General features: G+C 43.6%; 1 protein-coding gene and 1 long non-coding RNA gene across 2 annotated transcripts in view; both read right to left on the reverse strand.

Annotated features, from left to right (window-relative positions):
• Positions 1–1,641: 1,641 nt before the first annotated feature.
• On the reverse strand, positions 1,642–5,082 carry LOC147015353 (RNA-binding protein MEX3B-like). The gene is made up of 2 exons (XM_085850026.1): positions 4,546–5,082; positions 1,642–4,324 (listed from the first exon to the last, which is right to left on the reverse strand). Exons 1-2 carry the CDS (start codon positions 4,859–4,861, stop codon positions 2,967–2,969), a joined length of 1,674 nt encoding a protein of 557 aa, XP_085706152.1. The 5' UTR covers positions 4,862–5,082; the 3' UTR covers positions 1,642–2,966.
• Positions 5,083–19,149: 14,067 nt separating this feature from the next.
• Positions 19,150–21,867, reverse strand: part of LOC147015354 (uncharacterized) — a 31,735-nt gene continuing 29,017 nt past the window's right edge. Inside the window, exons 3-4 of the long non-coding RNA XR_015050298.1 lie at positions 20,049–20,112; positions 19,150–19,838 (exon numbers count right to left, since the gene is read on the reverse strand). This is a non-coding gene — a long non-coding RNA (uncharacterized LOC147015354). The remainder of the gene's footprint in view (positions 19,839–20,048; positions 20,113–21,867) is intronic.

Here is a 21,867-nt window from a genome sequence, read left to right on the forward strand (position 1 = left end):
TCTGACATTAAATACAATACCGTATGAACCGTTTATCTGCGTAGGCACAAAAATAAAAATAAATAAATAAAAATGCAGAAAAACTCCAAATTCCATAATTAAAGATATTGCACACACAATGGCACATTGAAAAACAAAATGGGTCAGCGAGCCTGGAAAGGACATACGGTTCAAGGAAATGATCCACTGGAGGGTCCACCGAGCCGCAACTAACTCGGCACGTGACGTACCACTCTTCTTACTGTTGGCAGGCACTTGAAGCAGCACTGTACTTGCGTTCCCATTATCACCCCCTTCCCTCACCCCACCACACAGGCACGTTTAGCAAGGGGGCGATGCCTCCATGGATTTAGTCATTGGTTCACAGAATCCACCACCATGACTTACGGTGTCTGATAGCTTTGAGCTGCAAATGGTTGAACTTTAAACAAAGACAGCTTGTATTATTAAGAAACAGAAAATAATGGAGTTAATGTTACGGATGCCCTGCAAGTACTCATAAAATATACCATACATATGTATGCAACAGGCTTCAATAAATCCACATTTGAAGCTATGAGTGCTATGTACACTACAAGGGTAATCTAACTGAAGTTTGGTTTCAATTATACTTCACGTCAGATTTGTACAAAATGATGGCAATTCGAACACAGAATGGTTCAAAAATTACATCCTGCTAGTCCTGCCAGCTAATATCGTCTTATGAGGTGTATTCATGTTGTGTATAATAAAACAGCAATACATCATTATAAATGCAGAAATTTTGATAAGGTAACAAGACCTATGGACCTCATAGAGATAATTGAAATTAAAACAGCACCCACCCACCACCAACCACAGCTCCCATGTTAAAGGTGTGAATACAAACAATGAAAATAAAATGAAAATAAAAACAATTGACAAAACTACTGTATCTCAACAAAGTACCTGTTACTTCCTGGCAAAACATGCTCACCTCCCCCCCCCCCCCAAACCCCACTAGCATACAAACAGCACGATAAGATTTGCATTATGCAATGGAGTTCTTCACATTCTTATGGAAATGGGGTGATGAGATGTAATAAAACGAGCAAACAGTGCAAGTAGAACATCCCATTAAAGCTTGGGGTTTGTTGGAAAGCAGCAATAATTTCACCCACTCAAATCCCTGGCATCAAAAGCCCTGCGCCTGGACGGTTGCTCGAGCCATTTGCTCAATTAAAGCTGCATGAAAGGCAAAACTGCAGCCAAACTTGTAGGGAAGCATTTTATCAGCTGCTGCCACACTCAAAGCGTGGTTTGCGGTTTTAGCGCAGCCGGGTCCAGACTTCCTGCAAAGCCACCGGTGATCCATGCCAAAATAAAAAATACCCCCCCCCTCCAATATTAGAACAGCAGAGTCCTCAAATGCTGAACTATATGCATCACTTAGGCCCAGAATTCTCCATTAACATTGCCTTGGCTACATAAGCTGCTTTGCAGGTTTCCGAGACAGCACAGCACACAGCTTTGGTTTTAAAATAAACAAACAAACAAACAAACGACTCGATGCATCTCAAATCACATTACACCAGTCAGTGCCGATGAACCGTCGAAGACCTTCAACCTTAACACGTCACCCTCTCACCCACAATGAACCTGGAGAAGAGAAGCTAAGCACAGCACTGTTGGTTGAACTTTATTTCATCAGAAAAATAAAACTCTTAGTACAACATTTATTTCAAATATAACATTAGTAATTTCCAAGTGAGGTTAAAAGGACCTTTTGTGATAAAATATTCCAGTTTTAAAACTATTTCTGCCCAATTCAAGCTACATATACAAAAACTGAGTAATAAAACAATAAAACTATACCGGTGCAACCAAACCCTATTCGTACAAATAGGTTTAAAGCACAACTAACCTGGTCGTCTTAAACTTTTATTGGCTTTCACTTTTATATAGAATAAACATTTCTTACTCCAAAATATATGCTGGGTTTAAATTCTCAAATCAATAATCAAAAAATAGTATGTCAAAATATAATATAAATTCCTAACCTAAAAAAGAAAGGAAATACTGTCAAGTTGTCTACATATATATATAAAAAAAAATAATAAAATAAAACCACAAATGCTAGCCAGTGTAATACAAAGTAAAATCCATTTTGGAACATTTGGAACAAAAAACGAAGAAGTAAAAACATTTGAAACAAAAAAAAAAATCCATTTGGAACAAAAGAAATAATTAACCCCCCACCCACAACAAAAAAAAACAAGAAATTAAAATAAAATAAAAGCCCAGCTGTGAACATTGCTGACATATTAAATAAAAAACAAATGAACAACTGTAAACATCCTGCATGAAATATAATCTTTCAAGTCAAAGGAATAAAATATTTGAAAACTATAATATTGATGCAGACTGCGGTTGATCAATAATAGTTATAACATTGTGCCTATACAAGAAACATCGTAAAGCTTTGTACGAACAGTACACGCAAAAGGAAAAAAAATTCCGATTCGCGAGTCTACGTTCTAGAGAACAGTCTGAGCTTTGAAAACCACAAACTAACGCTCCTACTCAAATACAACTTCAAACTCTAGTTTTGACGAGTGGCGTGGATAAACTCCCCCCCCCCTTCCCCCTCCACAATTCTCTAGTTGCTCTGCTAACTCACCCGAAACATATGACGTTTTCCAGGAGTCTAAGTAGGGAAGCTTTATGGGTCGGAGTGGGGGGAGGGGGTTAAGAAGCTTTAGGTGTTAGAATGGGGTTTGGGGGGGGGTTTAATAAACTTTCGGGATCAGAGTGGGGGGAGGGTGGTTTAAGAAGAGATTTAGGCGTCAGGGAGTGGGTCGATTTGGAAGCATTAGGGTCAGGGATGGGGGTGGGTTAAGAAGCAAGTAGGAAAATGATGGGAAGAAACGGGACAGACAAATCTAGAGGAACTAACAGCGCTTAGGCTTTGAGGATGAGTCAGAGAAGAAGAGGGAGGCACGGCTGCACTAAGAGTAAATGCGGATTGCCTGAGTGACTGCGGTCTTGCATACGGGACACGTGGGTTCAGCTTTCTGACAGATGCGTTTGGCACACTCCATGCAGAAGAGGTTGTGACCACATGGCACTAGAGCCGCGATAACCTCACTCTCTAAGCAAAGGAGACAATCGCGAGAGGAGCTGGGACGAGATGAGCCGCCGGCAGAGCCAGTGGAACCGCCGGGAGATGTAGAAGCGGAACTGGATCCGTATCCCGGGATGCCCATGGGGTCACTACGGGCACGCCGCGCTAAGGGGTGCTCTGCGGACGCCGGACCGCTGTCAGACAACGTTGGTGATAGTCTGGCATTGCTGCTGCCGGCGCTCAGGCTGTAGCTACGACGGGACGACATGAATCCGGTGCCAGCTCCATTAGCTATGCTCACATGTCCACCACCACCCCCATTGATCGTGCTGCGTTCTCCCAGTTGAGACCACATCACCGCAGGCGGTGCTGGGGCGGGATCGAAACCCGGTGCAGCCTCAAAGCCAGGCGATTCAAAACCCAAATCTCGGTCATCGGCAGACAGTCCAGGGGCACTCGGTTCAAATACAAACCCACCACCATTTCCGCTGCCACCACCACCACCACCACCGCCACTGCCACTGCCACTGCCACCGGCATTGCCACCACCCGGAACAGCTGCCGGGAAAGGACTGATAGGACTGAAGTCTGAAAGCTTCCCGCCAGCGAAGAACGAGTCGCTGGAAGATCCGCTGCCAAGAGAACTACCACTATCGTGCCGGTAGCTGGCAAACGTTGCAGCCGCTTTGCGGGGCCCGCCCGCGGGCCGGATCCACAGACTTCCCAGCGCCCCCATGTCAAAGCCAACGTCGGTTCCATTGGAGTGAAAATCATTCTTCTCACTGAGCTCGAGCGCACCACAACCCGTGCGCAGCGCAATATGCGCCTCGATCTCCTCGCGCGCACGGTCCACGTTCTCAGGCATCCCGGTGACCTCAAACACGGGCTCCTTGTCTCGGCTCGGTGTCACGATGTAGGTGTGGGTGGCCTGCTGAATGCGCTTGATCGTCGCGCCTTTGGGTCCCACCACAAGGCCGACCACACGGTAGGGCACCCGCACCTGGATGGTCGTCTGTCCAGGAAGGTTAGGAGGTGGGGGCACGCCAGAGCCCGCGGAGACTCCACCCGGCTTGGTGCGGGACGCGCGGATCAGCGAGAAATGCTCGGCGGCCGACAGGATCTCACGCTTGGCGAGGGCTACGTCCTCGCGCCGCCCGGTCACCACGAACACCGGCTCCTCTCCTCGCACGGGGGTCTTGATGTAAGTGTTGGTTTTGGCTCGCAGGGCTTTGATCTTACAGCCTGGGGAAGAAGAATAGAGATGAGGGGGTAGGGTTGGGGAGGTGGGTGGGGGGGGGGGGAGAGGCGTGGGAAGGACAAGAAACAAAGGGTTAGCGCGTCCGAAGCACTCTTCAGTGGTCCCTCATTTTTCACTGCACTGAAGGTGCAAAACCGACACAGCAGGTCTCAGTTTCCTGTACGCGTGCCGGACGGCCCGACCGACCGTGGTGTCAAAGCAATACCTTGCCTTCCGACGATCTCCGCGACGTGCTCCGAGCTCGGGACCGGCACGCACTCCGTCATGTTGACGCTGCGCTTCGCCGAGGCAGGAGCTTCGCTCGGGAAGAGGCAACTTCCATCGGGACCCCCGGCGTCCCCAGGGTAGAGGCAGCCCCCGCCGTCCGGGCCCGGTTCTCCCGCCAGGAAGGAAGCACCGCCATCCTCCTGGTCGAGACCGAGCAGCGACAGCTGGTCCAGAGCGAGCTGGAGCGCCCGCTGGTCGTCGAGCGCGTCCGGGTTAATGTTTCCCTCCATATCGGCGAACAGCGAGCTCGGCATGATGTCCTCCTTTGTCCTTCCTGCAGCGCTCAGTGCATTCGATTTGAGCGCGGCCCTGCCCCGCTGCCGCCGCACCAGCAGCAGCAGCAGAAGCGGCAGCAGCTCGGCTTTAACAGCCCCGCGCCGCTCAGGCAGCAAACCGAGCCTCAGCGCTTAAAAAATAAATAAACCCCCCCCCACCATCCCTCCCTCCGGCAGCCTCGATCAGTCCCCTCCTTTCCGCGGAGCAACGTTTATTCGAGCGGCCAGGCGTCGCGTCACGTCTCTCCCATTGGTCCGTCCGACCGCCTTGCCAGTTAACCACGCCCTGTAGGCGGGGCTTCCTGCGTTCGATTCGCGAGTGACAGCGCGGGCACGAGCGCGCGCTGCGACCAAGGTGGCGCGTTGCAGGCTGAGGAAAAGAATAGGGGGGAGGGGAAGCTGAGGAAAGAATAGGGGGAGGGGAAGCTGAGGCGGCGGAGGAGGTGGAGACGGGGTGATGGGTGTCACGTCGCGACGCGAACAGCCGATGGATATCACATGGTGGTGGTGGTGGGGTTGCGGTGGTGGTGGATGACACATAACAGGGAACCGCACCTCAGAATGTACAACGTGCTCGTGTCTCGCACGGTGTAGTGATCGCGTGCTGTCCCGCTCAGGGTGGTTAGTTACCTGGTGATTAAAACGGACACGTCACGATCTGTAACCCATTACATCAATAACGAAGTTAAAACAAAAAACACCACAAAGCTTGAACAAACTAAACTCGTATCATTCCTCGTTGTTATCATCGTCTGAGCACCACCATTCGCGGAAGGAGAGCGCTTCCGACGTTGGTGCAATTATCACCCTAATGTCAGAGTGGGGAGGGGGGGGGTAACACCCCCAGGTGGAGACGCCTAGTTCGTTCCCCGCACGGTAAATTAATAAGTGTAAAAAATTAGCGCGCACCGTCGCCTCGCTCTGCTTAATTACAAACCCATTCGACACTCGTTTTCGATAATGAATAAATCAGTAATTGGAAACGAGCACATGATCAGACGTTGCTTTTTAAAAAAAAAATTTATTATCATTTTGTAATCCGAACGTAAAAAGCGACACCCCGTGTGCGCCGGTTCGAATCCGTCCATTGAAGACCGAAAAAAAAAACTCACAACAACCCCACGTGCTGCCGGGCCCGGCCCGCGTCTCGGCTCGACGGAGCTCGTGGAAACGAGCACGTGGTTCGGGATTCGGAAACGTGCGAGCAGCACGGAGCGCGCCCGCAACCTGCCCCCTGGCGGCCCTGCGGGGACTGTGCTGCCAGGGATCATGCCCCGTTTTGTTTTCCTTTTCCAGGAGGGGGGTTCCACTTGAAAACTCCGTGTTCAACAAAACAAAACAAAAAAAACCTTCGAATTTTTATGGAAGTGGTGCAAAAGTTATCCCGGATTAAATGACATGAATCCAGGTCGATTCGATACCTGCGCTTGTTTTCGTAAAGAGTTTTTTTTTTCTTTCTTCCCCAAACCACACTCAGAAAACCTCTGGATTCTTACCGACCCTTTATTAGCCTGTTGTTGGCTCAGTGGTTGGGGTGGTGGCTTGGGATCCGAGGGTCCTGAGTTCAAACCCCGTCGGCCGCTGAATTAACATACACCAGGAGGTTAACTCAGCCTGTCATCCCTCTGAGGTCGGCGAAATGAGTACCAGTTCCAGTATGTGTGAAGTGGGAAAATGATCTCGCGGAAAAAAAAGCTTTTCCACAATAAACTACAGAGTGAGGTTAATGGGAGATAGAAAAAGGAGCGTTTTGAGCATCAGGTTGTGGATTCACCTGAAGGGTTGCAGTGTGCTGAAATTGAGGTCTCATCTGGGTTTTTTTTTTGGCACTTCTCAACCCTCACATTCTACTTGGTGGACCGAATGGTCTGAGACTGGGTCTTGTTTGTTTGAGAATGGTTTGAACTTGAACTTGGGTCATGCGGAAAACGAGCAAAGGACGAATGGGACAACGAGATAAAGTTGACTCCTGAGTCCCAGCAGGGTAAGATGGGACAAACTCTCAACAGTCCGATACCCAGTCACGTGGATCACTTGCCAACACATCTTTACAAAAAAAAAAAAAAAAAGTTTGTTTCCCATCTATTTGCTGTGTCAGAGTGGCTAAAAGCAACCTCCTTCAAACCACATTCCAGCCGAACCGGCAACCTCGCCTTCAAGTCATTTCGAGTCTTCATCCAGCAACGCTGGAGTCAAATCACAAGGAACACAACAGGCAACTCGAGTCGAACAGCAGAAGAGTCTCGGATTTCAAACAGACTTTCAGGTTCATTCCTTCAACGTGATGTGGTTGGGCTTGTGGTTTGCCTGCCAATGGGGAGGGTCACACCCGGCGGGGGTTAAATATCACCATTAGAGCAAGACAAGTAAATGCAGGAATCAGAATAACAAGTAAAGTTCATGGAGCACCTTACTCCATGCAGTCTTGCGAAAAAAGGACAAGGGAATGGTATTTTCAACTTTATTTCTTGATACGAGCCGGGATTTTGTCGGAACCTCGATAGTCCCCAAACACAGAGCACAGGTGACACATTTGATTCGTCGAGATGGTGTAATATTTTGTGGAAGTCCTGTTATACACTCGAGGTTGTTGGAAGTTTCAAAAAGATTTGTGTTCCACAAAAAACAACAAAACAGCAGAATGACTCCTTTTCTCGATTCACACTGGTTGAATGAGTGATTTTTTTATATTGCAGGCACCTGCAACTCACCATAGGTGAGTTCAATTCCAAAGTCAAGGACAATCACCTGCTTGAAATGAAATCATTCCTAATGACTTCTAAAAGGTGCCAATAACAATGTCCAGGCCATTTTAGGATTTCTGTGTGGAATAAGCTAAGATTTAGAAATTTTTAAAGCTTTTTAAAATTTTGTTCCATGGAAAACCAAAGAAATACATCTGTGGATACCAAAAGATTCAATCCACAGTGATCAAGTACATAATTACATCGAAATATAAAAATACAACTTTTGAAGGTTCCGGGCTGAGCTCGACTCAGCTATTAGGAGCGGCTGAAGAAGACGGGGCTTTATACACGAGAAAGGAGGTTACGAGGTGATATGATGGAGATGTTTAACATAATGAAGGGTAGAGATAAAATAAGTGTAGATTCATTATTCAGTAGAGTAGACAGTGATAGCACCAGGGGCTTTCGTCTGGGAGTTAAGACAGTAGTAATTCAGGGGTCTTTTACTCAGAGTCGTGAATGCATGGAATGCTCTCCCTGGAAAAGGTAGTGGCTGCAGAAACAGAAAATAAGTTTAAATTAGAATTGGATAGGTACCTGGAAGTTATGGAGATAGAGGGTTATAGGGATGTTGGCGGGACTTTTAGGTAGCTTGAGCATTGATGGGTGATTGTGTGCATGTGTACGGAGTGTTGGTGGGGATCTTGTCAAGGGGTGGTGTGTGGCTGATTTGTGTGTTTCTCACATGAGAACTACCTTTGCCCACCCCAGAAAGAAAAAAAAGACTACAAAAGTAAAACAAAAAAAATACAAAATAAACTACAAAAGGAAAACAAACACCCCCCCCCCAAAAAAAAACATTTTGCAGATTTCTTGTTTTTATACAAATTGGTTAGGTGTTGATTGATGTGCAGGCAATGGGTCAAAGTGCCTCCTCCTGTGTCGAGATTCTTTCTCGAGGTTGTAGAAAAAAAAAATTCGGAAGTTTACCACCGTTGATGCACCCTCTTCTACACCACCTTATTTACACATTAAATTAGTGATTTGTGTCTGTTGTTTGTGTCCTTTATGATGTCCCTAAAAACAGTAAGTTTCCTCTTTGGAATGATTTTCAATTTTGTTTGCCTGCCAGGCAGGCACACAGACTGAAGCAATTGCTTTACCGTGAGTGCACACGCACACATGGGATGAAATTCTGTACAATTTGCCAAATTCACAGCCAAAGTACTGTTAAACTGCAAGTTTGTGTTCCCATTCATGTCCCGATTCATGTTCTTTCGTGTTCAAAATATATAATCCAATTTAAATTAAGTAGTTCCTCGATCTGAGAATGACATCTGTAAACAGACAGACATGCCTTTTTCATGCCTGTTATTTGTGTCCTTTATAACATCCACAAAAAAACAGTCAGTTTCCTGTTTGGAATGATTTTTAATCTTGTTTGACTGCCAGACAAGAACACAGACGAAAACAATTGCCTTCCTCTCAAACAGCACAACAGACAATGAACCTTGGCGTGTGGGGTAAAATGGCATTTAAATGGAGTTACCCAATTTGACGCTCATCTGCTCATGAAGGAAAGACGTCATATTTTGATGATAAAAGTTCGGCTCAACAAGCAAGCCTGGTGTTGGCTTAACGTTTAGGTGGCTGGATGAAGATCCTCTGATCTTGAGTTCAAGCCTCTGTCGGACTGTTGAATTAACACCAGGTAGGGTTAACTCGGTCTGTCATCCTTCTGAGGTCTGCATAATGAGTAACAGTGTACTAGTAATGGGCAATGCATCAGCAGCACAATCCTGCCCTCAGGATGCTACTTAGGCACACAGAGGAGGAGAAGGAGGCTCAACAAGCGAGCAAACTGTGGCACAGGCCCAGAGTCGCAGTATAATCTCACACACACACACACACACACACACACACACACACACACACACACACACACACACACACACACACACACACACACACACACACACTAAGCATTTGATATGCAAAATAAGCCTCTGCTAAGCTCCAAGTTCGTAACCCGTAGTGCGGTAACATTGTTGCTCTTCCATGAGCCTCGATCTTGGACTCTTATGGAAGTGAGTGAAAGTTGTGCCGTTGTGTAACTAAATTAGTGAGGAGTTATTTTACAGTCGGTTGTAAAATGGTGGACACATTGATCATGTTATTCATGACTTGTACAGCTTCAAAAAAGGCTCTTGGAGGAACTAGGACACATTTTACACATTCAGGACAAAGACATTAGTTGACATCAGTTTACTTTGATATAAATTACAAGGACTTTTGTAGACAGTGGACAAACAGATGACATATCGGATTTGAACCTGGGTTCTCTGCATGTCTAAAATATGTTGTTCACATTTGATGAATGAATTCCAGTTTCAGGCTAATTAAATCATTTCAATCAGAATCGTTCATTGTTCCATCATTTTGTGCAACTATATCGTCGAGCCTCTTGTGCAATTAACTGCCCTTGCACCACCACCACCACCACCAATGCTGCGACTACTACTACTACTACTCCTACGACTAAGACTGCTACAGCAACGACGACCTTTAATGGCCCAATTATTTCCCACCTTCTGGGGTATGCCGGGAACATTTTTGGCTCAAGTCTTTCACGAACTGGTTGGCTAGGCACTATGTTATACTGAGGGTGATTTGGGAAAGAAATTGCCATTTGTTCAGGATGCCCCTGATAACTCGCCTACTCTTCACATATGACTCTATCTGGGATATTTTTTTAATGTCCATCGTCTAATGCCAGCAGATATGACACCCAGCTTCACGTCCATCCGATGGATGGCACACAAATCGATGCCTCGCTCTACCTGTGAGACACCATAATGACAGTTTACAGCTGGGTCGGAATTCAAAGCCAGGCTAACCAACTCAAAGTCCAGTGTGCATACCTCAAGGTTATATCGTGCTCTGTTTGGATTTCTGGAGAGATTTTTTCTGGATAGACTCTGTTCATGTCTTATTGAGTGTGCGTGCGTACATACAAAAGTTTACTGTCGTGGCCAAAAATATTGGCACCCTTGCACTTTTTTCAAATAACTCACAATTTTCTCGAAAAATAAGTTGAAATTGATAAAAGTATTTTGGCTCCACAATTCTTTATTTCACTGTTAATGTTTCAGAACCTTTGTTTTTTATTCAGAACTTCATCTATCCTTTAAAATCAGGAAATAAAAAGAAATGGCATTGACAAAATTATTGACACCCAAGACTAAATATTTGGTAGCACACACAGCCTTTCGACAAAATAACTTAAGTCAAGTGCTTCCTATAACCATGAATGAGCTTCTTACACCTCTCTACTGGAAGTTTGTCCCACTCTTCTTGTGCAAACTGCTCCAGTTCTCCCCGATTTGAAGGGTGCCTTCTCTCAACTGTGGCTTTCAGATCTTCCCACAGTTGTTCAATGAGCTTTAGATCTGGATTCATTGCTGGCAACTTCAGAACATTCCAGTGTTTTGTCTTGAACCTTTCCTGGATGCTTTTTGAAGTGTGTTTGGGGTCATTGTCCTGCTGCAAGACCCATCACCTTCGACGGACACCCAGCTTTCTGACACTGGGTTGAACATTGCGCTCCAAAATGCCTTGGTAATCTCCTGATTTCATGATGCCATGCACACATTCAAGGCACCCAGTGCCAGAGGCAACACAGCAACCCCAAAACATCACTAAATCTCCTCCATGTTTGACTCTAGGGAAGGTTTTCTTTTCTATGAAGACTTCATTTTGTTGTCTGTAAACATAGAGATGATGTGCTTCACCAAAAAGCTCTAATTTGGTCTCATCTGTCCACAGGACATTCTCTCAGAAGGATTTTGGCTTGTTCAGGTGTGTTTTGGGGAACTCCAGTTGGGCTTTCTTATCTTTATCTCTCTATCTCTCAGCAGTGGGGTCCTTCTGGGTCACCTACCAGAGAAGTAACTCCCTTTCATTGAGTTGGTGACGGATGGTGCGAGTTGAAACTGTCTTACCTTGTGTTTGAAGGTCAGATTGAATCTGTTTGGCAGTTGATCGAGGTGCTTTCTCCAGCATTCGAACAATCCTTCGCTGCAATCTTTGATCAAGTTTTCTCTTGTGGCCCTCGTGCCGTGGACCTTAAACTTCCTGATAACATTGCGTCCGGAGGACACAGGAACATCAAGGTCTCTGGAGATGAACTTGTAGCCTTGATATTGTCCATGTTTGGCTACAATCTTGTGTCTGACCTCCTCAGACAATTCTCTGATTTTCTTTCTTTTCTCCATGCGGTACACACAGTGACACAAAACAGCAGAATGACTCCTCTCTATTCAAACTGGTTGAATGAGTGATTTATATATTGCAGGCACCTGCAACTCACCACAGGTGAGTTAAATTCCAAAGTGAATCTTTGGTATCTTACAATCACCTGCTTGAAATCAAATCATTCCTAATGACTTCGAAAAGGTGCCAATAACAATGTCCAGGCCATTTTAGGATTTCTGTGTGGAATAAACTAAGATTTAGAAATTTTTTCAGCTTTTTTATTTTGTTCCATGGAAAACCAAACAAATACATCTGTGGATACCAAAATATTTTTTAATTTCAACAATTTTCTGGAAGAAATGGTGGATTATCTGAAAAAGTGCAAGAGTGCCAATATTTTGGCCACAACAGTATCTATCAAAACATATGCACGTGCACACACACACACACACACACACACACACACACACACACACACACACACACACGTTAGAAAGTCTACACCCCATTTCAAATTTTTCACCTTTTGTTGCCTTATAGCCTGGAATTAAATTGCATGAAATCAGACTATTTTCACCTTTATTTACACATCGTAACCCACAACTTACAAATGAAAAACAAATTCTACAAATTTAAGAAAATTAATCAAGAATACAAAACAAGAATATCTTGGTTGGATAAGTGTCTCCCCCCCCCCCCCCCTTATAATAGAAATTGTAAACTCGAAAGAGCAATCAGAGATTGCAGATCCTCACCAGAAACTTTGTGTGGTTTTGTGTGGTGTATTTTGTGTGGCGTTTGTGTACTGGTGTGTGACGTAATGAATGAGACATTCATTAGAACTGTCACTCTATAACTGCTGGCAGTGATGACCAGGAACCAAGACGTCCCACTTTGATTGAACACCTGACCCTGACCCAGGACGTTTTTCATTTATTATTCAATCAAATTTAGAATTGGATTTAAAAAAATTCAATCTAAATCAAATGGAAGACCAAATACTATAAAGGTACATTACTGCATTGGAGTCATCAGAAGGAACCCATCCAAAGAAAAAGCAAAGATGAAGTCATCAAAAGGAACCTGAATAGGATTCGTGCTTCAGCTGCTACTCCTCTACCCTCAAACCCATCCAGGCACAACCAAGTGAACATTATTCAAAAATCAAAATATATGTATACAGTGTATATATGTATATATATATATATATATATATATATATATATATATATATATATATATATATATATATATATATATATATATATATATATATATATATATATATATATATATATACACACATTAATAAATATGTGTGTGTAAGTGTGTCAGTGTGTCTCCTCCATAACTGCAAAACCATGAAACATTGCAGCCTCAAACTTTGCATGTATACCAAGAAAACTCCAAGTACAAGAGTGAAAATTGGGTATTTGGGTTAATTAAAACACCCCTTTTGAAGATAATTAACGGCTTTATTTAATTTTATTCTTTATCAGGTGCATCCTCGGTCACTGCTCTCTATGGGGTCTTAAGGCACATCCCAGGTAACCTCGCTAGGGTATGAAGCTACCATGCTTTTTGGCCTGCTAAACCTTGCCTTAACATGGAACAGACTGCAACGATCTCTTCATGATAAAGTTTTTTTTTTCACTTTCCTCACTCATATTTTCGAATGCCTGTTCATGAAAGCTACAAATCGCTGGGTACACTGCAATGCTTAGAAACGCCGAGACGGCAGCGCTCATCGTTTTATTTAACTTCTGCATTTGCGATCATCACGAGAATCTCAGCAGAATTACAAATTTTAAGCTCCAGAATCAAACTTAGCAGTTCAGACTCCTAGAAAAGTGTTCATTTGTCTAATTTTGACATATTTGACATTTTGGGCCTCTCCGGGAGGTGTATGCTTCATGTGTTGCTAAATGCGTGCCCAGTGAGCACTTTATCAACCGTTTTGTTGGAGTGCTTGCTAAAGTGCTTAAACCATTTGTCGAGCACTCTCCAAGTTGCTTGGTTGTTCGTTTTGGGAAATGTACCCATGCTTTCAATCTAACATCGATTAGACTACGCTTTCCCCTTTGTTTGGTCCCGCAGTCACGCAGTGTCGTGAATTGAGTGCCTCAGGAGGTGTCTCATCCACTGAAAATGTGCAATTTTATTTTTACAGGACATCGTTTTGTTTTACCTTTTTGTGTGATCTTTTAATGTAATCCACCCCTCACTTCGACATCGATACATATAATAAAGCAATAAGGTCCATCCGACCACGTATTTGCCATGATCTAGCTGTGAAAGTAGAGATCATAGACCGACATTTTGTGTTCTTTGCCTTGATATATTTTTGAATTGAATTTTGCTAATTTACCACTTTAATTCCTCTCTCAAAGAACTATGTTTGAAGGTAAATCTTTGTGTTTGTCATTTTTATGTACTTTATACATGTGTACATTTGCGTGTGCGTCGGTATATAAACTGTATTACCACAACGGCACTTGGCACGGGTGTGTGTGTTTGTGCACATGTGTACAAGCATGTTGCTGGCGTTGCCTGCTATCTCCACCTGTGGGTGTGTTTCAGGAGGTGAAACAACAGAGTCCTACTAGGTCTCAAAGTATGTGTGTGTGTGTGTGTGTGTGTGTGTGTGTGTGTGCACATGTGGTACATACAGTACATGCGGGGTTTCAGAATGTGGAATGGAGTCCTCCCAGGGCGGCTCAAAGTATCCACCTTCATTTCTGTAAGTGGTCACGATTCACGGACCAAGCTGTGAAGTTTTTTTTGTTTTCAGTTTTGTGCCAAGGTTTCTCTTCAGGATCTTTACTGAGCCCATGACGGCTTCCAACCATAGTTTGTTTGTAGTGATATTCCCAGGGATGGTTTATAATATCTCCGAGGTTCTGTCATCACTGGTACAACTTTGGCATTTTTCAGCTTCCAGGATCTTTTCACTTCATACTTGATGTCTTGGTATTTGGTCATTTTCTTGATTTCTGCCTTGTTCGTCCAAAATCACTGGTATTAACACCTCAATCAGCAATGCCTTCTCTTTTTTGTACCCATGTATGACATCTGGTTGCAATGCTTCGTTTTCGATGTTCATGCTACATGGGATCATTATGATGTACATGAGTGGTACTTCTTTGTTTTCAGTGATTGGTTTTGGTGCATGTTCCCACAAATTTTCTGGAACTGGAATATCAAAGTTTTTGCAGATGTGCCAGCGGATTACTTTGCAAACTCTGTTGTGTCGTGTGTACAGCTGTTCTGATGTGAGTTTTTTTTTGTGTTCAGTCATAAAGCATAACATATCATTCTCTCTGTCTTTTTTTCTTTTTCCTCCTCCTCCACCCCTCTGTCTGTCCCCCTCCTCTCTCTCTCCCCCTCCTCATAAAAAGCAGAACTGCCTGTCTGTCTGTCCTATCTATCTCTCTCTCCCCCCTCCAATTATTGTCCCTGTCAGCAAAGTGACAGGCTGTATTTGCTCGTTATCTAATATAAAAAGCTCTTTCTAACCACTGATTCACTGACTGACTGATATTAAATATTGGGACCTTCCGGATGACATAGAAAGCTGAAATTTTGCGTGCCGATGGGCATCGAAGATAGTACATCGGGGAAAGAAAAATCACAGACTTGTCATACAACATCCATGAATCAAAATATCAATAATTGGGGGGGGGGAATGAAAAAAATGCAGGTGAGCAATCTGAGACAATGGGGAAGCACGGTAATTTTGTGTGCCGACGGACATCAAAAGCCGTTACACCAGGCAACATAACAGAACCATCTGTAAATGAAAATATAAATAAATGAAAAAATAAATGAAAATAAGTAAATGAAAAATCAAATGCAGGTGAGCGACCTGAGGCAATGGGGAAACACGGTTCGCATGCGCACATCCCGCTTGTATTAGACAAAGGTCTTTTTAATCTATTAAAGGTCTATTAGACCTTTAATAGACCTTTAATAGACAAATAACTTAAAAGGTCTATTAGACAAAGGTACTAATCACTGACTGACAGACCGACTCAATAACTGACATTAAAGGCCCAGTCACACCTTGACGTTTTAGCCAGCTTATGCCGATTTTTGAAAAATTTGTCTAAAACGCTGGCACACGTCGAATACGTTATGGGTAAGTTTTAGAAACATTGAGAGCACGCTGAAAAACACTGCCATACATCGTGGTACGCTGGCTTTAAACGTTGTACTTTGCGGTTGTCCTCAAATTTTAGCATGCTTGAAATGTTACGACTTATGCCAGTGTATGACTTACAAGTTCCGCTACGCTGGCCAGAAGTTGTAGGCACGTTATGCGATCATTGACACACGTTAATTGTAAGTTAATCATAAGTCGAAACACGTCGAGGTAATGTTTAGCGTACCCGAAACTTAATTCTAACCTATGAGTAACGTGTTGTAGGCATGTTACACGATCGTTGACACACGTCGACACACGTTACTTGTAAGTTACTCACAAGTCGAAACATGTCAATGTAATGGTTAGTGTCAATGTTCCAGACTCCGTGGTTTTTTTTTTTCTTCTTCGGTATGACGGTCATGTTGACACTTGGATTTCTTGTGCAGTTATGATTTAAATCGTTGAGCGGCAGCCTATTAATTATATTATATTATAACCGCACTAGAAATCGAAGTGTCAACATCACCGTCATACCGAAGAAGAAAAAAAACAAAACAAAAAAACAGGGAGTCTGGAACACTGACGCCAACGATTACATTGACGTGTTTCGACTTACGAGTAACTTGCAAGTAACTTTTGTCGACGTGTGCCAACGATCGCATATCGTGCGTACAACTTATTCCCATCGCATGCGGAACGTGTGAGGCATACGGCAAGTACGTCGTAAAATGTTTAACACGTTTAAAAGTACAAGACGTACTCCACTGACGATGACGTATGACAGCGTACTTTAGCGTTCTATTCACGCATACGAAACTTACCCATACCGTATTCGACGTGCGCCAGCGTTTTAGACGCATTTTTCAGAGGTCGGCATACGCTGGCAAGATCGCAAAGGTGTGACTGCGATGTTGACACTTCCATTTCTCCGGCGGTTATGATTTGAATCATTGTGCGGCAGCCTTTTAATAGGTTACACCACGTGATCGTCGGCAATACGTGCAGCGCGCTATGCATAAGCTTGACTATCGTTGGGCATAGGTTGTGAACGCCGACAATAGGCTCAGCATTCGTTGGTATAAGTTATCTATAAGACAACGAAACGTTCTGTGTCCGTTACTAATATGTTATGCATACGACCAACTCGTTATGAATACGTCCGAATCTTTAAAAAAAAAACATCAAAAGTTTAGCGTAAGCCAGCGTTTTACAAACATTTTGATACATTGCCATTTCTGGCTAAAACGTCAAGGTGTGACTGGGCCTTAAACATTGGTACCTTCGCGGTGATGTTAAAAGCTGAAATTTTGTGTGCCGATGGACATTGAAACCGATGGACACTGGGAAAAAAAATCACAGAATCAATCATCGGACATCCATCAATTAAAATATCAATAAATTAAAAATTAAAACACCTTACACCACATGAATAAAAACACCTCACCGACATGTTATTAGGAACACCTCACCTCCACATAATTTAAAACAACTCTTGCTGTGCAATTCAAAACACCTCACCACAGGTCGTGATCGAGATTGGCTTGTTTTAACTGAAGATAAGAATGTGAAACGTTGCCATTTTATCATGATTTATTACACCATACATGTGGTGTAAAAAAAAAAAAAAAAAATATATATATATATATATATATATATATATATATATATATATATATATATATATATATATATATATATATATATATATATATATATATATATATATAAAAAGCCAATGTTGGCTTTGTGGTGAGGGTGGCTGGCTTAGGATCTTAGGGTCCTGAGCTTGAGCCCCGTTGGCTCCCCAATTAACACCAGGTGGGGTTGACTCAGCCTGTCATCATTTCGAAATTGGCGAAAGGAGTACCAGTGTACTGGTGTAGGGCCACAACAGCAGCAGCACAGCCACGCTTACTTCCTGGTCCCCACTGTTTTTTCCTTCCTTCTCCCACCCTCTCATCTCCTGCTCCCCTTGTTGTGTGTTTCTGTGTGTTAGCTCTCATACGAGCCTTGACAGTGAAAACAAAAATTAAATAAAATTGATAGCTGCCTTGTAGCCAAGCTGAAATGCACAAGAACAAGAATTATATATATATATATATATATATATATATATATATATATATATATATACATATACATATACATATACATATACATATACATATACATATACATATACATATACATATACATATACATACACATATATAATAGCCTGGTGTTGGCGCAGTGGTTTGGGCAGCGGCTTGGGATGCAAAAGGTCCTGAGTTCAAGCCCCGTTGGGCCACTGAATTAATACACCAGGGGGTTGACTCAGCCTGTCATCCTTCCGAGGTCGGCGAAATGAGTACCAGTATACTGGGCCGGTGTATACCCCGGTTAAAATAGGTGTACCATATCCCTGTGTCGTAAGAGGCGACCAGGGTTGCGTCAGGAAGGGCATCCGGCGTAAAACATGTGCCAAATCACTATGCGGATCATACGGATGATCCGCTGTGGCGACCCCTAACGGGAGCAGTCTAAAGAAGAAGAAATATATATATATATATATATATATATATATATATATATATATATATATATATATATATATATATATATATATATATATATATATATATATATATATATATATATATATATATATAAACATATATGTAACGTGTCTATCAGTACACCATTGGACTACAAAAATAGCCTTGAGGAACTTCCCATTGATGACATCAGGTTTCAGGATCACATCATGCACCAGAATTACACAGACACTGTGGGTCACATCAAGTGGTGAAAACGTGCACTAACGAGGGGGTAAAGCTCAAAACATCATCCGCACCTCAATCTTCCCACAGTGGTTAACACCCACCACCATTAACACATAAGATTTATTAGTGAATTTTATTCAATGAAACAGATCACTTTCATACATCATTATAAATGAAAGTATAATGATCTCAGGCATTTAAACTTTGAACTTTAAATAATTATAAGTTGATAATGAGCATTAATTAAGGGTAAATGCGTTTGCAGTCTCCTTTGTTATGTAACGTGCTGTTGGTATGCATATGCGCTGTTCAGATTATTTGATGTTCAAAAGTGGTTAATTCTCACCGAAAACATGAAAGAGTCACAGACCTCCCCCCCCCACCGCCTCCCCACCACCCCACCCCACCCCAGCCTTCCACCACCATCCCCCTCCCAACGCATACGGCAAGTCGGTGCACATTAGGGAGTTTTTAAAGCGCGTCCATTTGTGCTGAAATGCCGCACCCACAATGCCGTGGATGGAATGTCGATCCCACAGATGCTCCGTTTAATGGTGATAGGCCACAAACCGTTCAAACATTTCTTTAAAATCCACACCACCAGCAGTGCATTTCGTGTATGTGGTTAACGTGCATGCCATTTTGCTCGGACGAATGGCGTACGGATTGTAGGCTCACGTCCAAGGAGTCGAGTGCTCATGCCCCTCATGCTCCTTCTCAGAGCGCTAATCTGAAGCCACTCCTCACGTTAAGTGGCAATTTGTCTGACAGAATGGTACACTGATGAGAAGCATGTCCTGCGGTCCGTGTGCAGCCGCCCGAAGCAAAATGCCATGGGGGCAATGGATGGCCGGTGCTTAGCACTTTGCTGGCTCGGTGAGCCTGAGACTTTGGTTGAGCACATACAATGGGTGAGCCTGTGGGGGACAGAGGAGGAGGTGGTGGTGGAGAGGAGAGTGGTGGGGGGGGAGGGTGGTGGTGGTGGTGGTGGTGGGGAAGGTGGGACTCTATACCACCAGGTCAGCAGTAAAGGCGTTGGTAGAGCACCAAGAGCATTGTCTTGTTGATATGAAGAACTCGTCTTGCTGGTGAAGGTGAGTGTCAATCTGCATCGGCAGACAGGTAGAATGACAGATTAAATCAAGAGGACGTTAATTGGGGTATCCTAACTACCGTGGAAAGCAGACATTTCGGCCATTAACCCTTCGTTGGAGTGAAAGAGTGGAACCCGAGTCCGCTGAAGCCTCATTTACTCCAAGAAATAGTTAACGCCCAAAATCTCAGCTTCTATTTGTTTCCCATGGCGGTTAGCATACCTCAATCAACGAACGTCTTGTGCATTCATCCATTGTTCATCCTCTTGTCATATTGCATGGTTTTCTGCAAATGGGATGAGGAGACAATACAATAGGGTGATCAATACTTGAGGAAGACAATATTTAGGGATTCGTTGTCCCTCAACTCGTAAAAAAAAAAATTATGTTGGTTGTGGAATGGTTGGTTAAAATAGGCATTGTGACATCACCAGAGGTGAATTGTGTTCACAACATCGAAATGTTATCAAGTACCAGAACAATAACAATACTGAGTCGATCCAGCAATTCAGTGTCATTCAGAAATGCTTTCATTCAAAGCGAGTGATTTCATTGAATAAAATAAAGTGAAGACTGCACCATCTACCAGTATGATAACCACACCCCTACACACAGCATGACAACCACACGCCTAAACACAGCATGATAACCACACCCCTACACACAGCATGACAACCACACGCCTACAAACAGCATGATAACCACACACCGACAAACAGCATGACAACCACGCCTACAAACAGCATGACAACCACACACCAAGAAACTGCATGATAACCACACACCGACAAGCAGCATGATAACCACACAGTTACAAACAGCATGTTAACCACACACCTACAAACAGCATGATAACCACACACCTACAAACAGCATGATAATCTAACAGCATGATAATCACACCTGCAAACAGCATGATAATCACACACTGACAAACAGCATGACAACCACACGCCTACAAACAGCATGATAACCACACACCGACAAACAGCATGACAACCACGCCTACAAACAGCATGACAACCACACACCAAGAAACTGCATGATAACCACACACCGACAAGCAGCATGATAACCACACAGTTACAAACAGCATGTTAACCACACACCTACAAACAGCATGATAACCACACACCTACAAACAGCATGATAATCTAACAGCATGATAATCACACACTGACAAACAGCATGACAACCACACGCCTACAAACAGCATGATAACCACACACTGACAAACAGCATGACAACCACACGCCTACAAACAGCATGATAACCACACACCGACAAACAGCATGACAACCACGCCTACAAACAGCATGACAACCACACACCAAGAAACTGCATGATAACCACACACCGACAAGCAGCATGATAACCACACAGTTACAAACAGCATGTTAACCACACACCTACAAACAGCATGATAACCACACACCTACAAACAGCATGATAATCTAACAGCATGATAATCACACCTGCAAACAGCATGATAATCACACACTGACAAACAGCATGACAACCACACGCCTACAAACAGCATGATAACCACACACCGACAAACAGCATGACAACCACGCCTACAAACAGCATGACAACCACACACCAAGAAACTGCATGATAACCACACACCGACAAGCAGCATGATAACCACACAGTTACAAACAGCATGTTAACCACACACCTACAAACAGCATGATAACCACACACCTACAAACAGCATGATAATCTAACAGCATGATAATCACACCTGCAAACAGCATGATAATCTAACAGCATGATAATCACACACTGACAAACAGCATGACAACCACACGCCTACAAACAGCATGATAACCACACACTGACAAACAGCATGACAACCACACGCCTACAAACAGCATGATAACCACACACCGACAAACAGCATGACAACCACGCCTACAAACAGCATGACAACCACACACCAAGAAACTGCATGATAACCACACACCGACAAGCAGCATGATAACCACACAGTTACAAACAGCATGTTAACCACACACCTACAAACAGCATGATAATC

Source organism: Eptatretus burgeri, chromosome 12 (assembly GCF_056783735.1).
Source record: "Eptatretus burgeri isolate ZD-2024b chromosome 12, Ebu_testis_v1, whole genome shotgun sequence".
NCBI lineage: Eukaryota > Metazoa > Chordata > Myxini > Myxiniformes > Myxinidae > Eptatretus > Eptatretus burgeri.